At 38.5% G+C, this 24,000-nt stretch overlaps 1 protein-coding gene across 2 annotated transcripts in view; it reads left to right on the forward strand.

Moving 5' to 3' along the window:
- LOC127663373 (MORC family CW-type zinc finger protein 3-like) overlaps positions 1–14,434 on the forward strand; it is a 25,459-nt gene extending 11,025 nt beyond the window's left edge. Inside the window, exons 10-17 of one of the 2 annotated variants that reach the window (XM_052154931.1) lie at positions 2,700–2,879; positions 3,802–3,921; positions 5,281–5,355; positions 5,517–5,556; positions 7,103–7,269; positions 7,600–8,230; positions 8,551–8,804; positions 12,551–14,434. In XM_052154931.1, the coding sequence (XP_052010891.1) occupies positions 2,700–2,879; positions 3,802–3,921; positions 5,281–5,355; positions 5,517–5,556; positions 7,103–7,269; positions 7,600–8,230; positions 8,551–8,804; positions 12,551–12,701 (1,618 nt within the window). In that variant the 3' untranslated portion in view covers positions 12,702–14,434. Of the gene's footprint in view, positions 1–2,699; positions 2,880–3,801; positions 3,922–5,280; positions 5,356–5,516; positions 5,557–7,102; positions 7,270–7,599; positions 8,231–8,550; positions 8,805–12,547 lie in introns of both variants that reach the window. The other variant, XM_052154929.1, reaches the window with a different exon arrangement.
- The last annotated feature ends 9,566 nt before the right edge of the window (positions 14,435–24,000 follow it).

Raw genomic sequence — 24,000 nt, forward strand, 5'->3', positions numbered from 1 at the left:
CTATATAAAATACCTATATATACCTATATAAAGTGCATGTGCAAACATGTGCAAAAAGTACAGGACAGTACAACAAATTACTGACAATGAACAGGACAATAGACAGTGCAGCGCCGACCAGTACTCAGTAGTGCAAAAAGATGACAGTTTCTAAAAATGTAAACATAACATACTATGAGATAATGTTCTATGCACATAGCAGTTATTGAGGTAGCAGACAGTTATAAAGTGACAGTAATTAAAGTGCAACTCAGGACACGTGTGTGTCAAACCAGTCTCTGAGTATTGAGGAGTCTGATGGCTTGGGGGAAGAAGCTGTTACACAGTCTGGCCGTGAGGGCCCGAATGCTTCGGTACCTCTTGCCAGACGGGAGGAGGGTAAAGAGTTTGTGTGAGGGGTGTGTGGGGTCAGTCCACAATGCTGGTTGCTTTGCGGATACAGTGTTTTTTGTAAATGTCTTTGATGGAGGGAAGAGAGACCCCAGTGATCTTCTCAGCTGTCCTCACTATCCTCTGCAGGGCTTTGCGGTCCGAAACGGTGCAAGTCCCAAACCAGGCAGTGATGCAGCTGCTCAGGATGCTCTCAATAGTCCCTCTATAGAATGTAGTGAGGATGGGGGTTGGGAGATATGCTTTCCTCAGCCTTCGAAGAAAGTAGAGACGCTGCTGGGCTTTCTTGGTGATAGAGCTGGTGTTGAGGGACCAGGTGAGGTTCTCCGCCAGGTGAACACCAAGGAATTTGGTGCTTTTGACGATCTCCACAGAGGAGCCGTAGATGTTCAGCGGAGTGTGTTCACCTTGTGCTCTCCTAAAGTCAACAACCATCTCTTTTGTTTTGTCGACATTCAGGGACAGGTTGTTGGCTCTACACCAGTCCGTCAGCCGCTGCACCTCCTCTCTGTATGCTGACTCGTTGTTCTTGCTGATGAGACCCACCACGGTCGTGTCATCGGCGAACTTGATGATGTGATTCGAGCTGTGCATTGCTGCACAGTCGTGAGTCAGCAGAGTGAACAGCAGTGGACTGAGCACACAGCCCTGGGGGCCCCAGTGCTCAGTGTGGTGGTGGTGGAGATGCTGTTCCTGATCCGGACTGACTGAGGTCTCCCAGTCAGGAAGTCCAGGATCCAGTTGCAGAGGGAGGTGTCCAGGCCCAGCAGGTTCAGCTTTCCAATCAGGTGCTGGGGAATGATTGTGTTGAATGCTGAGCTGAAATCTATGAACAGCATTCGAACATATGAGTCCTTATTGTCTAGGTGGGTGAGGGCCAGATGGAGGGTTGTGGTGATGGCATCGTCCGTTGAACGGTTTGAACGATACGCAAACTGCAGTGGGTCTAGTGAGGGGGCAGCTGGGTCTTAATCTGCCTCATGACGAGCCTCTCGAAGCACTTCATGATGATGGGTGTAAGTGCGACGGGACGGTAGTCGTTGAGGCAGGACACTGAAGACTTCTTTGGCATGGGGATGATGGTGGTGGCCTTGAAGCACGTTGGAACGACGGCGCTGCTCAGAGAGATGTTGAAGATGTCGGTAAGAACATCTGCTAGCTGGTCTGCACATCCTCTGAGCACTCTGCCAGGAATGTTGTCTGGTCCAGCAGCCTTCCGTGGGTTGACTCTACGTAGAGTTTTCCTCACATCTGCCGTGGTAAGACAGAGCACCTGGTCGTTGGGAGGACCTCCACAAATGTATTCTGCAACACTACACCGATGCCAGCGGAACCAGATGCCGCTCATTTCAATGCTGGGCTGAAAATCTCACTAAATGCAAATCTCCCGCCGCAGAGAAACGTCTGTTCGGGACATTGAATATTGTTGCACAGCTGGCCACAACAACTTATGAGTTACTCGTAGAAGTGGAAGAAATTCCAGTGCATTCCAATTTACAATTTAAAATAATTTATTATAATTTTGTATTATTTTATATTGTAAATATACAATAATATATATATATTATTATATTATAAAAAGAATATATTATTTATTCTATGAATTGAAAAACATTTTATATATATTAATTATTAACATTATATATATATATAAATTATTAACAATTTTATTCGATAAATAATACGTTTATATTTAATATTTTTATTATTTAATATTTTTAATATATAATAATATTTTACATATTATTTATTTAATATGTACATATTTTAGTATGTAAAAAATGTTTTTATTTGAGTTATTTCAAATATATTTGTAATAAATTTCAGGGCATGTATTTTTTATATATATATATATTTTTTTTTTTTTTAAATATATATTTATATAAATATTTGTAAAAATATTTTTTAGGGTTACCAAAAAAAAAAACATTTTTTATAATTTTTTATTTGATAAAAAATGTCATATTATTATATCTAAAGTTTTTTATTTTAGTTATATATATTTGTAATCATGTAATAATTATTATTTTATTATTATTAGTGTTACACAGTGTGCATTTCAATGGGATTCACATTCTAAAATAATTATTTATTTTCACATATTTAATTTTATTGGCAAGGCAAGGCAAGTTTATTTATATAGCACATTTCATACACAATGGTAATTCAAAGTGCTTTACATAGAAGAAATTAAAATAAGAATAAAAAAATAAGAATATTCTTTTATATGTTATTATTTGATACATTTAAAATGATTTATTTGGAATTATTTGCATTTTGACGGCAATTTTTGCTGTTTTTCCTTTTAGACTGACTCTATCCGCACTTGGTCTCAAACTAAACGACTACTGGCGTGAAAAGAAGGAAAAGAAAGCAAAAGAGAGAGCGTTTCAGGCCTTTGAGAGAAAAAACAAGGAGGGTGACACTGAGGAAGAGGAGGAAGAAGAAGAAGAAGAAGAAGAGGAGGAGGAAGAAGAAGAGGAGGAAATGTATGTTTGAGTTCACACAAGCGTTATGAAGCGCAAACGGTCTGTACGAGTTCAGCGTCTGTCAGATGGGCAGAAAAACACTGACCTCTCTGAAGTGTGGGTTTGTCAGTAAAATGAGATGAGTCAACTTAGACTATTTTTCTGTTAGACCACAGACCTCACACACACACACACACACACACACACACACACACACACACACACACACACACACACACACACACACACAAGCAAAGGCTTTTGAGAAAGCAGAGGCGGAGACTCTTAAACACATTGAAACTTCATTACAATCAGACGGCTGATGCAATGAACTGTTTTTTTATAGCAACAGCACACCTGTGTGAGAGTGTGTGTGTGTGTGTCTGTGTGTGACTGTGTGTGTGTCTGTGTGTGTGTCTGTGTTTATGTGTGTGACTGTGTCTGTGTGTGTGTGTGTCTGTGTGTGTGTGTGTGTGTCTGTATGTGTCTGTGTGTGTGTCTGTGTGACTGTGTGTATAAATGAAACTTGAAGCTAAAACAATGTTACACACAAACACATTTTTTTAATTACTAACCGTTAAACGCAAGCCATGAACTCAAGCTTTAACTTTAGTGGTTTTATTCCACGATCATTAGTTTTGAGGTCACTCGTGCACTCCTAAAAATGGACTAAATGAACAATGTGTAAAATGAACAATTTCTCTTCCAGTAAAACAGACAGAAAATATTGATGACTCATCTTGCCTATACAACTTATGTCCAATCAAATGCCCCCCCATAATCCCACCTGCCTCTGACTAGTGATCGCAACTGAAAACTCATGGCTGAGGACATTGGCTGTTTATAAATTGTGTCTTTGAATATCTCCCCGGGACTCATACATGAATAAGTGATGTAGTCATTAAAGATCAGAGCTGCTGTAATGATGCTTTTCCTCTCTCAGTGACGTGTCATGGATTCAATGTGAAGAGTGTTTGAAATGGAGAGGAGTCGCCACACACCTGTTCGCTGGAAAGGTACCCGATCCGTTCAGGTGCAGCATGCATCCAATAGCACGCTTACGGTGAGTCTGCTGATTGGAATATCACATGATCATATTATATTCTCAGTGTCCTGTGCATAACACACACATGTCCTGTATACACGGACGGAATAGCCGGATGACTTACTGCATTTGCATTTACTAAATGTGCAATATAAAATCAGACCACATGATGTGCTTTGTATCCCACAATGCAATGCACTCAACATACCCATGTGACCCATGAACTGGAAGAACTTCAGAGTTACTAATATAAAAGAAACTTCAGTGCATTTTATTTATTTTTATTATGGGACAAGTCAAAATATATATACACTGTTGGCCAAAAGTGTGGAATAATGTACAGATTTTGCTCTTATGGAAATAAATTGGTACTTTTATTCACCAAAGTGGCATTTAACTGATCCCAATGTATCAGTCAGGACATTAATAACATGAAAAATTACTGTTACAATATGAAACTTCTTAAACTACTTCAAAGAGTTCTCATTAAAAATCCTCCATGACAGCTTTGCAGATCCTTGTTATTCTAGCGGTCAGTTTGTCCAGATACTCAGGTGACCTTTCACCCCACACTTCCTGTAACACTTGACCTTTCCCCCCACACTTCCTGTAACACTTGACCTTTCCCCCCACACTTCCTGTAGCACTTGACCTTTCCCCCCACACTTCCTATAGCACTTGACCTTTCACCCCACACTTCCTGCAGCACTTGACCTTTCACCCCACACTTCCTGCAGCACTTGACCTTTCACCCCACACTTCCTGTAGCACTTGACCTTTCACCCCACACTTCCTGTAGCACTTGAGCTTTCACCCCACACTTCCTGTAGCACTTGACCTTTCACCCCACACTTCCTGTAACACTTGCCATAGATGTGACTGTCTTGTCGGGCACTTCTCACGCACCTTACAGTCTAACTGATCCCACAAAAGCTCAATGGGGTTTAGATCCGTAACACTCTTTTCCAATGATCTGTTGTCCAATGTCTGTGTTTCTTTGCCCACTCGAACCTTTTCTTTTTGTTTTTCTGTTTCAAAAGTGGCTTTTTCTTTGCAGTTCTTCCCATAAGCCCTCCTGAGTCTCCTCTTTACTGTTGTACATGAAACTGGTGTTGAGCGGATAGAAACTTTTTTCAAATAGTGATGGTGCTGTTTACATCAGTAATGTCCTGAATATACTTTGTGATCAGTTGAACGCCACTTTAGTGAATTAAAGTACCAATTTCCTTCTGAAACAGCAAAATCTGTACATTATTCCACACTTTTGGCCTCAGTACACAGTACATAGTATTATGTAGTAAAAGTACACTGGTACTCCATTCTGAATCTGTTTTATACAGCGTGCGACTCATTTATTCGTGGGTTCTTGTTTTGTAGGAGCTGTTTGTTGCCAGAGGACACAGAAGAGAACGCTGATGTCACACCCAGCTATGAAAAAACGATCAAAAAACAGTTTAGTACAAACGTGATCCTCTTTATTTTTCTCTTTAATTCATCCTGAGTTCTCACATTTTGGTGTGAATTCACACGTTCCCAAAGTGTGCAATAACTGCTTGTTTGTGTCCTTTGTTGTGTGTGTGTGTGTGTGTGTGTGTGTGTGTGTGTGTGTGCAGGGAAAACGCCTCCGTTAAGAGAAGAGGAAGATCCTTGGAGGTATATATACATACACACAGGACCACATTCTTTCAGTCAGATGAGGAAGTGTTTCTTCATTTGCATGTGGGCAGACATGGCAACTAATTTGTAGTTGTATGAATGCGAGAGCTTTGAATATACAAATATAAATTGTTGGCGTATGTGTGTGTGTGATCTGAGCTTTAGCAGTTCACGACTGGCTCACAATAGTTATGTTGTTGGATGGGTCTCATAACTGTGTGGCCATACAGATGAGGTTGTTATTTAAATCAATAGTCATAGTCTAGCTTACTCTAATAATAAGCTACTTTTTCCCACATGTGGCTTTGTTGCGTGACAAAGCGGTTCATTGGCGGGATCATCAGATTGTGTTGCGCACGCAGAGAACTGCATCAATAATCAAAAGCACTTTTACTCCAAAAACATATTTGAGACCATTTACACATTTCACAACAGTTTTATTAATTATAATTGAATAATTATATTTAATATTACAAAGTTTAAATCATTTATATTCAAATAATTTCTATATTGATATAAGAATATTTTTTATATATAAAATGTCAGTTATTTTATTATAAAAAATTATATATATATATATAAAAATATATATTTACAGTATATATACCTTTTTTTAATAAGATAAAAATAATTTATATATATTATATATATATATATATATATATATATATATATATATATATATATATATATATATATATATATGAATTATTATATTTAAAATAATAATGTATTTTTATTATTTACTAACATTAATGAGATTTATGCATTTGTAAATAGAAAAATATTTGTATATTAATTTAAATTTGTTAAAGATTACTCCGTTCAATTTGATGGAAATTTGTTGTGAAATTGAAATGCATAAAACTTAAAAATAGGCTAAAATATTTTTGAGCATTCCTAGGATGTCTCTCTCTTTAAAAGTAGAGTTATTGGGGTCTGGGTAGCTCAGCGAGTATTGACATCCCAGGGTGTGCTGAGTGACTCCAGTCAGGCTTCCTAAGCAACCAAATTGGCCCGGTTGCTAGGGAGGGTAGAGTCACATGGGGTAACCTCCTCGTGGTCCCTATAATGTGGTTCTCACTTTCGGTGGGGCGTGTGGTGCGCTGTGCGTGGATGCCGCGGAGAATATCGTGAAGCCTCCACACACGCTATGTCTCCGCGGTAACGCGCTCAACAAGTCACGTGATCAGATGCACGGATTGACGGTCTCAGGCGCTGAGGCAACTGAGATTCGTCCTCCGCCACCCGGATTGAGGCGAGCCACTACGCCACCACGAGGACTTAGAGCGCATTGGGAACTGGGCAATCCAAATTGGGGAGAAATAATAATAATAAGAAGAAGAATAATTGTAAGTAGCGTTTTAAAATCAGATTCATTTTAGAGAAGTGCAGTATATCTGGTAAGTTGCATTTAGTGTAAACATATTTCTTCAAGTTCATTGAACAAATTGAGATCCTCAAATACAACATCACTTCTCATTTTGGATTTTAACACATTGTTTTCACCTCAACTGATAATACTGTGTGTGTGTGTGTGTAGATGAGTAAAAGCCCAGCGCGTCCGCTTTGTAGAGGACTATCTGATCCTGCATCAGAGACCAAACAGGATGAAGTCGCGGTTACCATGGCGATAGATACACCGGCTACAGATGATGATGGAGTCAAAGTTGCCACCACTGAAGAGGAAGAGTCCTCACCCTCTCCGAGGTGTGACAGACACAGAAAATAACCATTTGCATGTATTAGTGGTGCTTGCTAAGCCAAACATCACTTTTATAACTGCTCAGAAAGCTGTTAACTTTAACGCCTGCTATAGGTTCCCTTTACGGCAACTGATGTACGTTATGAATCATGTGCTGCTACATTTCAGAATGCAACAACAGCTGCAATCACATACTTGCTACATGCACACTTGTAAACTTTGTCGGACAGTTTTTATCCTTGGTGAATGCCCCATTTGGGAGTTTAAAAAGGTACAAAATACATTATGTTCCAATGTAAAGTTTCTAATGCTTTACTTGCCCACTAATTTTCCAGAAAAAGAAGAAAGGAAACATGTCCACATGTGGAAAAGGCCAAAAAGTCGGCAAATGGTGCTGGAACTCCAGAACTCCCCCTTGAGGGAGACACAGAGAAAACACACAAACTGCATGAACCGGAAACAAATAGCACCACAACGCCACCTGGAGATTCGGTGGCCCAGGAGTATATTATTCAGCCAGAGGCCTCAGTACTTGAGAGTCCCGTGGAGTCGCAGATTTCCCAGGGGCCATCGCAGCCTAAAGATCAGCCCAGAATCCCCCTTCACCCTCTCTCGCCCCACACCTCCATGACCATGGCTCAGACCGTTGTCGTCACCCCTCTGAGCCGCACAGGATTTCAGCCCGTTTCACCATTGCCGACGGATGGCTCGGACCGCACGGCTCTGACACACAGACTCGCTCAACTCGAGCGGGAAGCCAAGCGCTTAAAAAGAATCCTAGGTGTCCGTGAGCCGGTGACGGAGGTTGCCTTGGTAACGGAGGGAGAAGGGGCCGGGCCATCTGATGCCACCACAAACGAGGAGCGACTTGCGCAGAATGGCGATTCGGTGTCATGTGATCAAAATGCAGAAAGATCGACCCCCGTGCCAAATGAGTCTATGGGGGAGGAGCTCTCAGTTTGTCAGGTCGGTGAAGTTTTCATCGTTAGACATCAAAAACAAAATGAGTCACAGCCTCATTTTCATACGAGTCAAATGAAATATGCAGTTTACTCTGACTCAAGGAGCGGTCACAATAGTTTTTTTGCTATTCTATTTGGTGCCACTATTGATGGACAAATCACACATTTCACCTAAGACCTCTAGACATCTTTGTTCAAACATCCACAACAGCGAGTTCATATTGTTTGGAGCATGCCGTCTTTTCAACTTTTATTGAAACCAGGCAAGTACATTAATGTTTCATTTACTCATGTTCAATCTAATTCTATTCATGCAATCTTTAGAAATCAGAGGAGCAGGCAAACAGGCCCCCTCTGCAGGAAAGCAGTACTCCACCTGTCCAAACGAGTCCTAAAGACGAGCTCTACTGGAGTAAGACGTTAGCGAAACTCCAGAGTGAGAACCAGGCGTTAGCAGAAGATCTGAACAAGCTGAAAACTGAGAGAGACCAACTACTGATCCAACAGAGAGAAACTGAGAGAGATGCACATGAGAGGAGAGACCAGAGCACCAACACACCCAGTAACACTTATAACAGGTGTGTGTGTGTGTGTGTGTGTGTGTGTGTGTGTATGTGTGTGTGTGTGCGTGTGTGTGTGTGTGTGTGTGTGTGTATGTGTGTGTGTGTGTGTGTGTGTGTGTGAGTGCACTTTGTGGGGACCAAATGTCCCCATAATGATAGTAAAACCCGAAATTTTTGACCTTGTGGGGACATTTTGTCGGTCCCCATGAGGAAAACAGCTTATAAATCATACTAAATTATGTTTTTTGAAAATGTAAAAATGCAGAATGTTTTCTGTGAGGGTTAGGTTTAGGGGTAGGGTTAGGTTTAGGGGATAGAATATAAAGTTTGTACAGTATAAAAACCATTATGTCTATGGAAAGTCCCCATAAAACATGGAAACACAACGTGTGTGTGTGTGTGTGTGTGTGTGTGTGTGCGCAGGCGGCAAGTGATGAAGAAAAATATAATGCAATAGAGAGCAACAATGACTGCTCACATTTTTGGTTCTGGAAGTATTATTCCACATTCATTTTCTCCTTGAGCATTTCAAGAATTCAAAAATTAAAGACAAATTCTTGAATAAAGAGTTTAAAGTCAAAGATGAAACACGGCAAACTGAAGCAAAATTTTATTTTTATAATCAATTAAAATAATTGTAAAATTGCACAATAAAAGTATATTAATCATAAGATGAACTTCGAGTGATACATAAAGTTAACAAATAATTGTGAGTCTAAAAAAAAAAATGTAAAATTATGATTGCACGCGTATGTACTGCTAACTTGAAAAGATCAAGTAAACCCCAATAAAACCTTTCATTGAACCCTGTTCAATCCATGTGAATGTGCATGTGAATTGTTTATGTGAATGTGCGTGTGAATTGTGCATGTGAATTGTGAATGTGCATGTGAATTGTGTGTGTGAATTGTGCATGGTGCATGTGAATGTGCGTGTGAATTGTGAATGTGCGTGTGAATTGTGAATGTGAATTGTGCGTGTGAATTGTGCATGGTGCACATGAATGTGCGTGTGAATTGTGAATGTGTGTGTGAATTGTGCATGTGAATTGTGAACTGTGCTTGTGAATTGTGCATGTGCTTGTGAATTGTGAATGTGCATGTGAATTGTGCATGTGCGTGTGAATTGTGAATGTGAATTGTGCGTGTGAATTGTGCATGTGAATTGTGAATGTGCATGTGAATGTGCGTGTGAATTGTGCATGTGAATGTGCGTGTGAATTGTGAATGTGCGTGTGAATTGTGCATGTGCGTGTGAATTGTGCATGTGAATTGTGAATGTGCATGTGAATTGTGAATGTAAATTGTGCGTGTGAATTGTGCATGGTGCATGTGAATGTGCGTGTGAATTGTGAATGTGCGTGTGAATTGTGCATGTGAATTGTGAATGTGCATGTGAATTGTGAATGTGAATTGTGCGTGTGAATTGTGCATGGTGCACATGAATGTGCGTATGAATTGTGAATGTGTGTGTGAATTGTGCATGTGAATTGTGAATTGTGCTTGTGAATTGTGCATGTGCTTGTGAATTGTGAATGTGTATGTGAATTGTGCATGTGCGTGTGAATTGTGAATGTGAATTGTGCGTGTGAATTGTGCTTGTGAATTGTGAATGTGCATGTGAATTGTGCATGTGCATGTGAATTGTGAATGTGAATTGTGCGTGTGAATTGTGAATGTGAACTGTGCGTGTGAATTGTGCATGTGAATGTGAATTGTACATGTGAATTGTGCTTGTGAATTGTGAATGTGCATGTGAATTGTGCATGTGCGTGTGAATTGTGAATGTGAATTGTGCGTGTGAATTGTGCATGTGAATGTGAACTGTGCGTGTGAATTGTGCATGTGAATGTGAATTGTGCTTGTGAATTGTGCATGTGAATGTGCGTGTGAATTGTGAATGTGAATTGTGAATGTGCGTGTGAAATGTGCGTGTGAATTGTGCATGTGAATTGTGCATGTGAATGTGCACGCGTGAATTGTGCATGTGAATGTGCGTGTGAATTGTGCATGCGAATTGTGCATGTGAATGTGCGTGTGAATTGTGCATGTGAATGTGAATTGTGCATGTGCGTGTGAATTGTGCATGTGAATGTGCGTGTGAATTGTGCATGGTGCATATGAATGTGCGTGTGAATTGTGCATGTGAATTGTGCTTGTGAATTGTGAATGTGCGTGTGAATTGTGCATGTGAATTGTGCATGTGCGTGCGAATTGTGCATGTGAATGTGCGTGTGAATTGTGAATGTGAATTGTGCATGTGCGTGTGAATTGTGCATGTGAATGTGCGTGTGAATTGTGCATGGTGCATATGAATGTGCGTGTGAATTGTGAATGTGTGTGTGAATTGTGCATGTGAATTGTGAATTGTGCTTGTGAATTGTGAATGTGCGTGTGAATTGTGCATGTGAATTGTGCATGTTTATGTGAATGTGCGTGTGAATTGTGCATGTGCGTGCGAATTGTGCATGTGAATGTGCGTGTGAATTGTGCATGCGAATTGTGCATGTGAATGTGCGTGTGAATTGTGCATGTGAATTGTTTATGTGAATGTGCGTGTGAATTGTTTATGTGAATGTGCATGTGAATTGTTTATCTGAATGTGCATGTGAATTGTTTATCTGAATGTGCATGTGAATTGTTTATGTGAATTGTGCATGTGAATTGTGCATGTGAATTGTTTATGTGAATGTGCATGTGAATTGTTTATCTGAATGTGCATGTGAATTGTTTATGTGAATGTGCATGTGAATTGTTTATGTGAATGTGCATGTGAATTGTGCATGTTAATGTTTATCTGAATGTGCGTGTGAATTGTTTATGTGAATGTGCGTGTGAACTGTGCATGTGAATTGGGAATGCGCATGTGAATGTGCATGTGAATTGTTTATGTGAATGTGTGTGTGAACTGTGCATGTGAATTGGGAATGCGCATGTGAATGTGCATGTGAATTGTTTATGTGAATGTGTGTGTGAATTGTGCATGTGAATTGGGAATGTGCATGTGAATTGTTTATCCGATCTCTGTTTCACGATAGCAATGCTCCAGAAACAGCAGTTTATTTATTTGTGCAAGGAGTACAAATGAAAACATGCAATATCAAACGGGACTTCATACCTTTATTATGAAAACACGATCGCCAGATGAATCCAGTTCAACACACTTGGGTCAATCGTCCATGACAAGCATTCATTGAAACACATCCAATCGCACTTTTTGTCCATAAAAGTGATCAATCTGAGAAATATTGATATAGTCTCCATTGTTTACATGAGATCTCGCCTTCGTCATCGTTCTTCAACAAACTGCAATCTGAGCAGCATTCATGTTGTAAAACTGTATATGATCTGATATATTAGAGTCCCATAAACAAAACCAGCCGTCTCCAAAGTCTATTTTTTAAAATGTGGCATAGTTTTATTCATAATAGCCAATCAGTGCCATCGGAGATTGTGTTGAATTTGAGAGGTGGACCCTTAATTTTACTCTGAACGCATCCAGAGATTTTACAGAGATAAAAGCTGCAGGAACCTCATTTTGTGTTCGATCATCTTCAAATTTGTATTTCTGGGGTGTCTTGGCACTTTTATTATAGTTTTTTTAGATTATAAAAACACGTTCAGTTATTTTCGATGGAGAAAATGAATGTGATCAAAACCCTTCTGCTATTAACATTCTCTCTTTTGCACATTTGATCTGTTCTCTCACACATTTCGTTAAGGAAACTGAACACCTCTCTTCGTTTTTCATCCTGACAGCAGTGTCTCATTGGAAAGGTTGCGATCCATCCGTAAGAATGTGGTTGCATTGCTGTCCTCTATCCTGCCAAACCTGGATATGCAGGGCATCAGCTATGACACCATTGACGTTGACAGCATCCTACAACAGATCATCCAAGCCAATAACCTCTGATCCTGGAACAGTGATTACAGAAGGGCCAATCACTAACGGCTGCCTTATAACAGATGCCATAAAGAATTTGGGATCAAAACGAGGATGTCTACAGTGCCTATAATCCACAATCTGGTGACTGAATCTCACAAAAGATGAAGAACAAGTCTTGGTCATATTTCACCTGAAAAAATAATATTTGCATTGATTTGTATGCCAATTAACCACATTCTGTCCTCCCAAATGCTTACTACTGCAATAGAAAAATCTCTCTTTGTCATTAATATAATGGGAAAGAAATACATTTCAGTTGTAAATTATATGTGCATCATGCTAGTATTTGTTATACCGTTTTAATTGTATTTCAGTCCTTTATATAAATAACTATTATCGTAAGGAGAATTTAATGAGAATCTTGATTGATGGGACTTACAACAACAATAACAACAACAACAACAAAAAGAAAGGGCCATATGCATTATAGTAATGAGAATTTTGGGGAGAAATGTGCTTATTTGTCATGAAAATCTCAAAATGAAAATTCTTCATAGTTCTAAACAGTCTCTTATTTTCTTAATGCAAAATATAATTTCTTATTTTTTATTATGTAGTGAAGTATCAGGGAATAAAAAGCATGATAATGATGTTACTGGAGCATTGCCGCTGACACAAACAGCATCACAATACAAACTATACATTTAAAGTGTGTTTCATATGGCAGGTTAAAGCTTCTTTTCACACAAAAACACATGCACTCACTATCTATTTTAAAACTAATGAGACCTCTGTGGTTTTACAGCAACATTAATAGACATTCATATGCATGAGTACCAGGCACTGTGACCTAAAGGAACATGTTTTATGCCTGTGACATTCATGCACCTATTGTTCCTAAATCGATGCATGCATGCATGCACCTATTGTTCCTAATACATGCAGCGTTCCTAATGCATGCATAAATGCATGCATGCATCTATTGTTCCTAATGCATGCATTGATGCATGCATGCATATATTGTTCCTAACGCATGCATTGATGCATGCATGCATATATTGTTCCTAACGCATGCATATATTGTTCCTAAATCGATGCAAGCATGCATCTATTGTTCCCAAGTCGATGCATGCATGCATCTATTGTTCCTAAATCAATGCATGCATGCACCTATTGTTCCTAATACATGCAGCGTTCCCAATGCATGCATAAATGCATGCATCTATTGTTCCTAATGCATGCATTGATGCATGCATGCATATATTGTTCCTAATGCATGCATTGATGCATGCATGCATATATTGTTTCTAACGCATGCATTGATGCATGCATGCATATATTGTTTCTAACGCATGCATCTATTGTTCCTAAATCGATGCAAGCATGCATCTATTGTTCCCAAGTTGATGCATGCATGCATCTATTGTTCCTAAATTCATGCATGCATGCATCTCTCTCTCTCACACACACAGTCTCCAAGTTAAACAACATTCACAATCACGTTGTCACCAACAGGTCATAAGAATTTGCCGTTAGTCACCTGAAGCTCTGCTGATGCTCAAATATGAATCTATAAGCAGGTTTTGTTTGTACATATTTAAACTGGTTCTTTATATCATTAAGAGCTTATAAAGCAAAACTAATTGTCTAGAATTACCAATTTTTTGGGTCTTATTTTCTAACAGATCTTAAACTTTAACATGCATCGCATTTTTATTTCACAAATTTTTTATTTGTCGTAATAAAGGCCATCAGTGCTGTTTTCTGCTGTTGTATGTATTCTCTGCTTTCTCGCTGTGCTGCTTTTAGTTAAACATGACAACAAATGACTTGGGAATATGTAAAGTCAACATGAAACGGTGTTCACAACTCATTTTACTCTCGTAACATGACGCTTGTTTGGATAAGGGAACATAAAGTGGGTGTGTACGGAAGTTATTATGAGGCATGACACACTTACATTTTCCTTAACTTGCCTTTTATTACATAATAATAATAATAATAATAATACACAGTATAGTTTCATGACAATCCGTTAAATGAGTGGACATCAGATAATAACTACTGCAGGTCATTGGACGAGACAGACGCCTGATTGCAATTATTCAGCATTGTTAATAAGAAACACAGTGAAGTGAAGCCAGAGATATTTTCACAGTGAGAGAGAGGTCACATGACAGGTGCGCAGTTTTATGCACATTCATATTCACGGTACTAAAATAGAAAGTTGCTGTTTTAAAAGTGAGATGTGGGTTATATTTGCTTGGGTCAGTCCTAATGCAGCCAGTGCTTTCGCCTTGCCACTTATATATTGCCACGTATAACACTGCGACTGCATCAGTGAATTCAAATCTGTAATTTAAGTACTGATTTAGTCGTATCGAATTTAGTTTTCAGATCTGATCCTGTTTTTAATGATTTTTAACCAAAAAAAAAAAAAAAAACGGAATTAAAGATTAAAATAAAATAAGTCTGTCATTAAAGAACGTTATAGATTCCTCTCTATATACATAAATAAAACCATTTTTAATTCTTGGTCAAATTATTCTAGAACCCCATTCATTGATCTGGATAAGAGTTCTAGAATCTTCAGTTTAAACTTTGTGGAATTCTTCTCGTCTTCATTTGATACAAATATAAAACTGGAAATCTAGTTTCAACTTTTAAAGATAGCTCCAAAATGAACTTTATGGGCTTAATTCACGAGTGTAAATAATTTGTAAAACATTCTTATGCAAATTGCAAATCTGCAAAAAATGGTGTTACAAATCTTTCTTTAATTCGGTGCAACAATTTACACGTTTTTAGAATTCAATGTGACAACTTTAGGCAAAAAATATTTTTTCGAATGGTCTTTTCCTATTAAAAGCGTAAATGTACGTAACTATTATTTACGAATGCTGTTTTGAATTCAATGTGGCAATTTAAGTAAAGACGTTTTTAGGAATGGTGATTTAAATTAAATTCAACAGTTTACATGTTTTTACGAATGGCTTTTGAATTGAATGTGATGATTTACATACAGTTTTAACAAATGCCTTTTCAGATTCAATGCAACAAATCGAATAATTTTTTTTTCCGGTTAATCCTTTAAATTTAATAGATTTAAAAATATGAATACGATAATTCGAATTCAATGCTGCAAACTTACGCAGAAACGTTTTTATGAATGCCAATTCGAATTCAATGCTGCAGATTTACACAGAAATGTTTATATGAATGCCAACTCAAATTCAATGCTGCAAATTTACGCAGAAACGTTTTTATGAATGCCAATTCGAATTCAATGCTGCAAATTTACGCAGAAACGTTTATATGAATGCCAACTCAAATTCAATGCTGCAAATTTACGCAGAAACGTTTTTATGAATGCCAATTCGAATTCAATGCGGCAAATTTACGCAGAAACGTTTATATGAATGCCAACTCGAATTCAATGCGGCAAATTTACGCAGAAACGTTTATATGAATGCCAATTCGAATTCAATGCAGCAACTTTACGCAGAAATGTTTTTATGAATGCCAATTCGAATTCAATGCTGCAGATTTACACAGAAATGTTTATATGAATGCCAACTCAAATTCAATGCTGCAAATTTACGCAGAAACGTTTTTATGAATGCCAATTCGAATTCAATGCTGCAAATTTACGCAGAAACGTTTATATGAATGCCAACTCAAATTCAATGCTGCAAATTTACGCAGAAACGTTTTTATGAATGCCAATTCGAATTCAATGCGGCAAATTTACGCAGAAACGTTTATATGAATGCCATCTCGAATTCAATGCGGCAAATTTACGCGGAAACGTTTATATGAATGCCAACTCGAATTCAATGCGGCAAATTTACGCAGAAACGTTTATACGAATGCCAACTCGAATTCAATGCGGCAAATTTATGCAGAAACGTTTATATGAATGCCAACTCGAATTCAATGCGGCAAATTTACGCAGAAACGTTTATATGAATGCCAACTCGAATTCAATGCGGCAAATTTACGCAGAAACGTTTATATGAAAGCCAATTCGAATTCAATGCGGAAAATTTACGCAGAAACGTTTATATGAATACCAATTCAAATTCAATGCGGCAAATTTACGCAGAAACGTTTATATGAATACCAATTCAAATTCAATGTGGCAAATTTACGCAGAAACGTTTATATGAATGCCAATTCGAATTCAATGCGGCAAATTTACGCAGAAACGTTTTTATGAATGCCATTGCAAATTCAATGCGGCAAATTTACGCAGAAACGTTTATATGAATGCCAACTCGAATTCAATGCGGCAAATTTACGCAGAAAGGTTTATATGAAAGCCAATTCGAATTCAATGCGGCAAATTTACGCAGAAACGTTTATATGAATGCCAATTCGAATTCAATGCGGCAAATTTACGCAGAAACGTTTATATGAATGCCAATTCGAATTCAATGCGGCAAATTTACGCAGAAACGTTTTTATGAATGCCATTGCAAATTCAATGCGGCAAATTTACGCAGAAACGTTTATATGAATGCCAATTCGAATTCAATGCGGCAAATTTACGCAGAAACGTTTTTATGAATGCCATTGCAAATTCAATGCGGCAAATTTACGCAGAAACGTTTATATGAATGCCAACTCGAATTCAATGCGGCAAATTTACGCAGAAAGGTTTATATGAAAGCCATTTCGAATTCAATGCGGCAAATTTACGCAGAAACGTTTATATGAATGCCAATTCGAATTCAATGCGGCAAATTTACGCAGAAACGTTTTTATGAATGCCATTGCAAATTCAATGCGGCAAATTTACGCAGAAACGTTTATATGAATGCCAATTCGAATTCAATGCGGCAAATTTACGCAGAAACGTTTTTATGAATGCCATTGCAAATTCAATGCGGCAAATTTACGCAGAAACGTTTATATGAATGCCAACTCGAATTCAATGCGGCAAATTTACGCAGAAACGTTTATATGAATGCCAACTCGAATTCAATGCGGCAAATTTACGCAGAAACGTTTATATGAATGCCAATTCGAATTCAATGCGGCAAATTTACGCAGAAACGTTTATGTGAATGCCAATTCAAATTCAATGCGCCAAATTTACGCAGAAACGTTTTTATGAATGCCATTGCAAATTCAATGCGGCAAATTTACGCAGAAACGTTTATATGAATACCAATTCAAATTCAATGCAGCAAATTTACGCAGAAACGTTTATATGAATGCCAATTCGAATTCAATGCTGCAAATTTACTCAGAAACGTTTATATGAATACCAATTCAAATTCAATGCGGCAGATTTACGCAGAAACGTTTATATGAATGCCAACTCGAATTCAATGCGGCAAATTTACTTTACATACAGCCAAAAATAAACTTGCTCTTATCTTTTCTTTAAATCACCATCACAAACCACCTCAAACCAGGGCTCGACATCAACACTGGTATTTTCAACAGGCAAGTTAAAGAGAATTTTACTTGCCCGACCGGACGACGCTCGTGGTGCAGCATTCAGCTTTCGTCTTTCTAGAGCTCCATCTAGTGTATCTGTCCCAGGTATTTTCTCCGCTATGTGAATCACAGTCATAACTGATACAGCAACAAGATTCTCTCAGGATTATCTGTAAACAATTTTTGTCAATATCAAACAGCGGTTTTTCTTTTTTTTCTCCCCTTTTCTCCCCAATTCGGCATACCCAATTCCCAAGTCCTCGTGGTGGCGTAGTGACTCAATCCGTGTGGCAGAGGACGAATCTCAGCTTCCTCCGCATCTGAGACCATCAATCCGTGCATCTTATCACATGGCTTGTTGAGCACATTACCGCGTGTGGAGGCTTCACGCTATTCTCCGCGCCATCCACCCGTTAACCCATGTGACTCTACCCTCCCTAGCAACTGGCCCAATGTGGAGACCTGGCTGGAGTCACTCAGCACGCCCTGGACTCGCTGAGCTACCCAGACCCCCTAAACAGCTGTTTTTAATGCAACTGGTGAGGAATGACTTGTACTCTCAAACAGATGATTTACCCCAAAATTAAAATGTGTTAATACTTTACAAAAAGGTTTAATTTGTTAATGTTAGTTAACTACATCAGTTAACATGAACTAACAATAAACACCACTTTTATATCATTTATTAATCTTGGATAATTTTAATTCCAACATCCATCCATCTTCAACCGATTATCCGAAGTCGGGTCGCGGGGGCAGTTGCTCCAGCAGGAGGCCCCAAACTTCCCTATCCCGAGCCACATTAACCAGCTCTGACTGGGGGACCCCGAGGCATTCCCAGGCCAGTCTGGAGATGTAATCTCTCCACCTAGTCCTGGGTCTTCCCCGAGGCCTCCTCCCAGCTGGGCGTGCCTGAAACACCTCCCTAGGGAGACGCCCAGGGGCATCCTTACCAGATGCCCAAACCACCTCAACTGACTCCTTTCGACGCAAAGGAGCAGCGGCTCTACTCCGAGCTCCTCAAGGATGACTGAGCTCCTCACCCTATCTCTAAGGGAGAAGCCCGCCACCCTTCTGAGGAAGCCCATTTTGGCTGCTTGTACTCATGACCTAGTTCTTTCGGTCATGACCCAGCCTTCATGACCATAGGTGAGGGTAGGAACAAAGATTGACTGGTAGATCGAGAGCCTTGCCTTTCGGCTCAGCTCTCTTTTCGTGACAACGGTGCGATAGAGCGAGTGCAATACCGCCCCTGCTGCCCCGATTCTCCGGCCAACCTCCCGCTCCATTGTCCCCTCACTCGTGAACAAGACCCCAAGGTACTTGAACTCCTTCACTTGGGGCAATACCTCCTTCCCTACCTGGAACCATTATAATTCCAACATACAGTATATTAATACAATTTCATCCAGTGGTGTCTCCATGATACGTGCCACCTGAGAGAGAAACACAAACCAAAAATTGCTACAATGACATCGGCAAGAATGAAAAAGCTCAGAACTTAAAGACATTTAGTCATTCAACATTGGGCACATGACTGCCGTCACAGAGCCAATAGCGTTTGGCATCGGGAGTGTCAACCCTAGCGCAACACATCTCGAAAGGCCTCGACTGAATCTACACATGTGCGGATCATGAAGACACCTTCATTGAGGTTCTGTTCCACACAGAAAGCTACAGCATGGAATATAGCGCTTTGAGCTTGACCGCCTCTGGTCACCATCCACTTTCATTATATGGAAACGAGCAGCCAGCACATTGGGCCAAATTTACCCTTTTGTGTTCCACACAAAACTCGAACTCCTTAAAGTTGACGGGAGAGTATTTGTTGTGGTCGAGCAGTCGGAAGAGTCTGCTGGCGAGTGTGTTAGTGTGAAGTTCACGGCTCCGGGGCGCTAGAGCGGAGAAGAGCTGTCGATGCGGTACTGCTCCAGATATGGCAGACTGGGGTCGTGACCCCCCCCCAGTAACAGCTCATGATGTGTTTCGACTGCAGCAGAGAAAAGTTGTCATTGCCAATGAAAACTAACTAAAAAATACAAAAAAATTACTTTTTCATAACTCTCAAATTTATTACTTTGCCCTGAATTGGGCCTAGAAAACTTTTTTTTTTACTTTTTAAACTCTTTCACTGTTTTTTCCCCATGTTTAAATAAATACATAAAAATAAAAACTGGACTAACAAAAATGAAATAAAAATGACATTTAATTATTTTAGATGTTTATTTTTCTCTGCATATGAATGTAAACATTTACAATTACAACCTGCCTTCATTAAACATTACAGTATGTAGAAAAACACACGAGTCTGGTAAAATATCTAAAACAACAGTTTCAATCTGACAAATCTGGACTAATGTGATGAGGATTACAAGAGTTTATTCTGTTATCTTTACCAGAGGTTATTAAACTGAGATCCACAAGGAGGTGCTACAGGCCCAAGAACATTTCAATGAAAATATTAATGTGTGTGTATATATATATATATATAAGAGGTATATTAAAACAAACAACATCAAAAAGGGAAATAAATAAATAAACAGTTTAATTAAAATATAACAAATTGTTTACATATTTCAATACACTTTACAGCTTACTTGTTACTCAATTTGGAAATTGTTCTTAGGTGTTGCTGAACCTCTGAATTAAAAATTAAATTTAATTGTTTATAACCACCATAATTACATTTATAAATACTAAACTTTGCCAACAAAAGCAGAACATTAATCAAATAATATTCCTTATGACGAGACGTGTCATAGCAAAAAACATTGAATAAAACATTTTTCAAAACAAAGTTGAAAGCAGGAATAATATGATCTCTAACAATCTTGCAGAAATCAGAGCAAAAACAAGTCGAGTCGGGACAACTCCAAAATAAATGAAAATGTTTCCTCCTGCAGAACACAAAATGTCAGAATATATCGACATCACAATTAAATCTCTCTACAAGAAAATAATTAGTGAGGTACTTACTTATAAATATGTTTGAAGGAAATTTCTTTGATTTTATTTGTGATTAAATATTTATGGGTAATTTCTCAATCCAGCCACACCTGCGTCAGACATGCTTGTGTCGCGTCTCGGGTGCGTTGCGTCATAAACATAAAATGTTTTGGTCACTGTTTCAAGTTAAATATAGTTTAATACTCAATCTTTAAACACATCTTGAGATCTCTTAGTTCACAAGAATGTAACGCATGTTTGTGTTGTTGCTACTGAAGGTTGTATTCTTCACTGTATAAACTGTGTGATGCTCATACAGCTGAAGTTTCACTTACTGCCCCCTGGAGTAAACAGGTGGTACTACAAGCTTGTATTTCTCAGGAATCTTCCATATTATAGTGCAATTAATTGCGTTAATTTTTTTAACGAGTTATTTTTAGTAAAATTAATCGCACTGAATTAACGTGTTAAATTGACAGCCCCAATAATTATATGTAATTACACAAACACAGTTTATATATATAAAATCACACACTCACTCCCACACACACTCTCACTCTCACACACACTCTCACACACACACACACTCTCACACACACACACACACTCTCACACACACACACTCTCACACACACACACTCTCACTCACACACACACTCTCACACACACACACACTCTCACACACACACACACACTCTCACACACACACACTCTCACACACACACACACTCTCACACACACACACACACTCTCACACACACACACACTCTCACACACACACACTCACACACTCTTTCACACTCACACACTCACGTCTAAAATTAAGATTTTCTTGCAGTCACACTCCCTTTACATACAGCCAAAAATAAACTCAATAAAAATAATTGTGATTAAAGTTATTTCCAACATTTACTAAAACATTTGTACAATTTCAAGTGTATATGTTAACATTAGTTAATGCAGCTAGAACTAACGTGAACAAGAGATTCATATTTGTGTTTTTATCAATTAACATTTTAACTGAGATTAATAAAAGCTGTTGAAAAATATTGCTCGTTGTTAGGTTATGATATCTAAAGCTTTTAATGAATGGAAACAAATGTTATAAGGTGTTACCCAATGTCAAAATAATAGCCAATTATTTAATTGTTTTTACTTTATAATAATAATAATATCACACTTACTATTTTTCTCACACAGTATAAATGGGACTTTAAACATGGAAATATATGTATATTTTAGGAAAGGGGGTCCATTGCGAGCGAATCGCCATGTCTGGCATCAATACGTTTGCAAACCCCTCTTGGTCTACGCAACATCTTGAACAGACTGCTGCATTAATATTTGAACGAGCTACACTTTTTAAGGTGTGCTCGGACACACTCTTACCACACTACTCTTGGCTGTGTCTTCTAGCGATTGAATGACCTTTAACCTTTGTCTGAACCTCATCTGCTCTATGACGTCGGCACGCAGACTGCTAAATTTCTGCAATTAGAAATGTCTTTACTACATACAAGGAAGAAAAAGAAAAACCTGACTCACATTGGTTAGATCAAAAATACAATTAAGTCCCGCCCTCTGGTCACACCCCCCTGACCTCATAGGACCAATTGATGAGCTCAAAGATGTCAATCTCAGGAGGTGGGTTGATGCCACTGGTCAACAGGGCGTGAAGGTGGGGAATGGGCGACAATTGATACAGCACAAACCTTAGGAGAAATGTGTGGTTTAAACTGGTCTATGAAATTAAAAAGGAACAAAATCCATTAATCAACTTAAAATGTTTTTTTATAACATTTTGTTAATAGTATGCAGCTATCTTAAACATTTAACCTATTAAAAGTAATATTGTGCTTACTCTCAGTTCTTAATGTGCGTTTTCATTCACAACTCCTAATGACAGTTCAATCAACCCAGAATAATCTTTAAAAACAGCCTAAAAGCAACAGACCAGAGCGTTGAGTTGCGAGATGGGCATGGCGCCGCGGTACGTATCGTGTGATCTTCAACCACTGGACCGACCAGTGGCGGGAAGGCGATCGATCTATCGTGTAATCAGATAGTTAGTTCAATGTTCAATTTGCATTACTATATTTTATATTTATTTATACTCATTTAATATATGTACCTACTCGCACATCTATGTTTAGATGTCAAATATAAATAAACAGATGATGCATATAGCTACAGGCAACATCAATGGAGATGCAGCAACACACGTGAAGCGTATTACACAGGTCATAATGAAACATACGCATGCACACATTCCTTAATGACCTATATATTTAAACGCATTCATCACTTTCCATGCAAATGTTAATAATTATTTAATTTTACATAGCGTTGATGCTGGCTCCCTTCCTCCTCTGCAGGATGAAATAGGGATTAGCCAGCTCGCTAACCCACAGCGCGTTCACCAGTAACACCTCTTCCGGGGTAATCCACATGGATCAGTGGGCACCTTTACTCTCTACAGAGGCGTTATGTAATATGTATACATTCGCTGAGGTAAATGAGCGAACTTGAATCATGTCAGACTGGCAGAACTTCGCTAACGCTCGTATGCGCGAGCGACCCAAAACACTGCGGGTGAAACCAGCCACCGTGGAGCCAAAATGGCCTCCGAAGCAGGATTTTTTCAAAGTAAAAGTCTGTTAAACTACCGCTGCTTAGATTTTCTTTTCTTTTTTTTTCAACTTGTTTTTAAAATATTAATAATAAAAATATTATTAAATAAACTTGGGGGAAAAAACATAATCTTTACATATTGCTTTTTGACTGTGTAACTCTGTGTACTGATGTTAATTTGTTTAAACTTTAATACTACTAGTTCTGCTGATGCCGTTAAAGGTGCGTTCAATAATTTTTTATGTATGTCTTCAGAAAGAGGCATGGATGCAGCATCAATCAAACGCAATAGTTTTTCTTT

This window comes from Xyrauchen texanus, chromosome 23 (genome assembly GCF_025860055.1).
Source record: "Xyrauchen texanus isolate HMW12.3.18 chromosome 23, RBS_HiC_50CHRs, whole genome shotgun sequence".
Classification (NCBI taxonomy): domain Eukaryota; kingdom Metazoa; phylum Chordata; class Actinopteri; order Cypriniformes; family Catostomidae; genus Xyrauchen; species Xyrauchen texanus.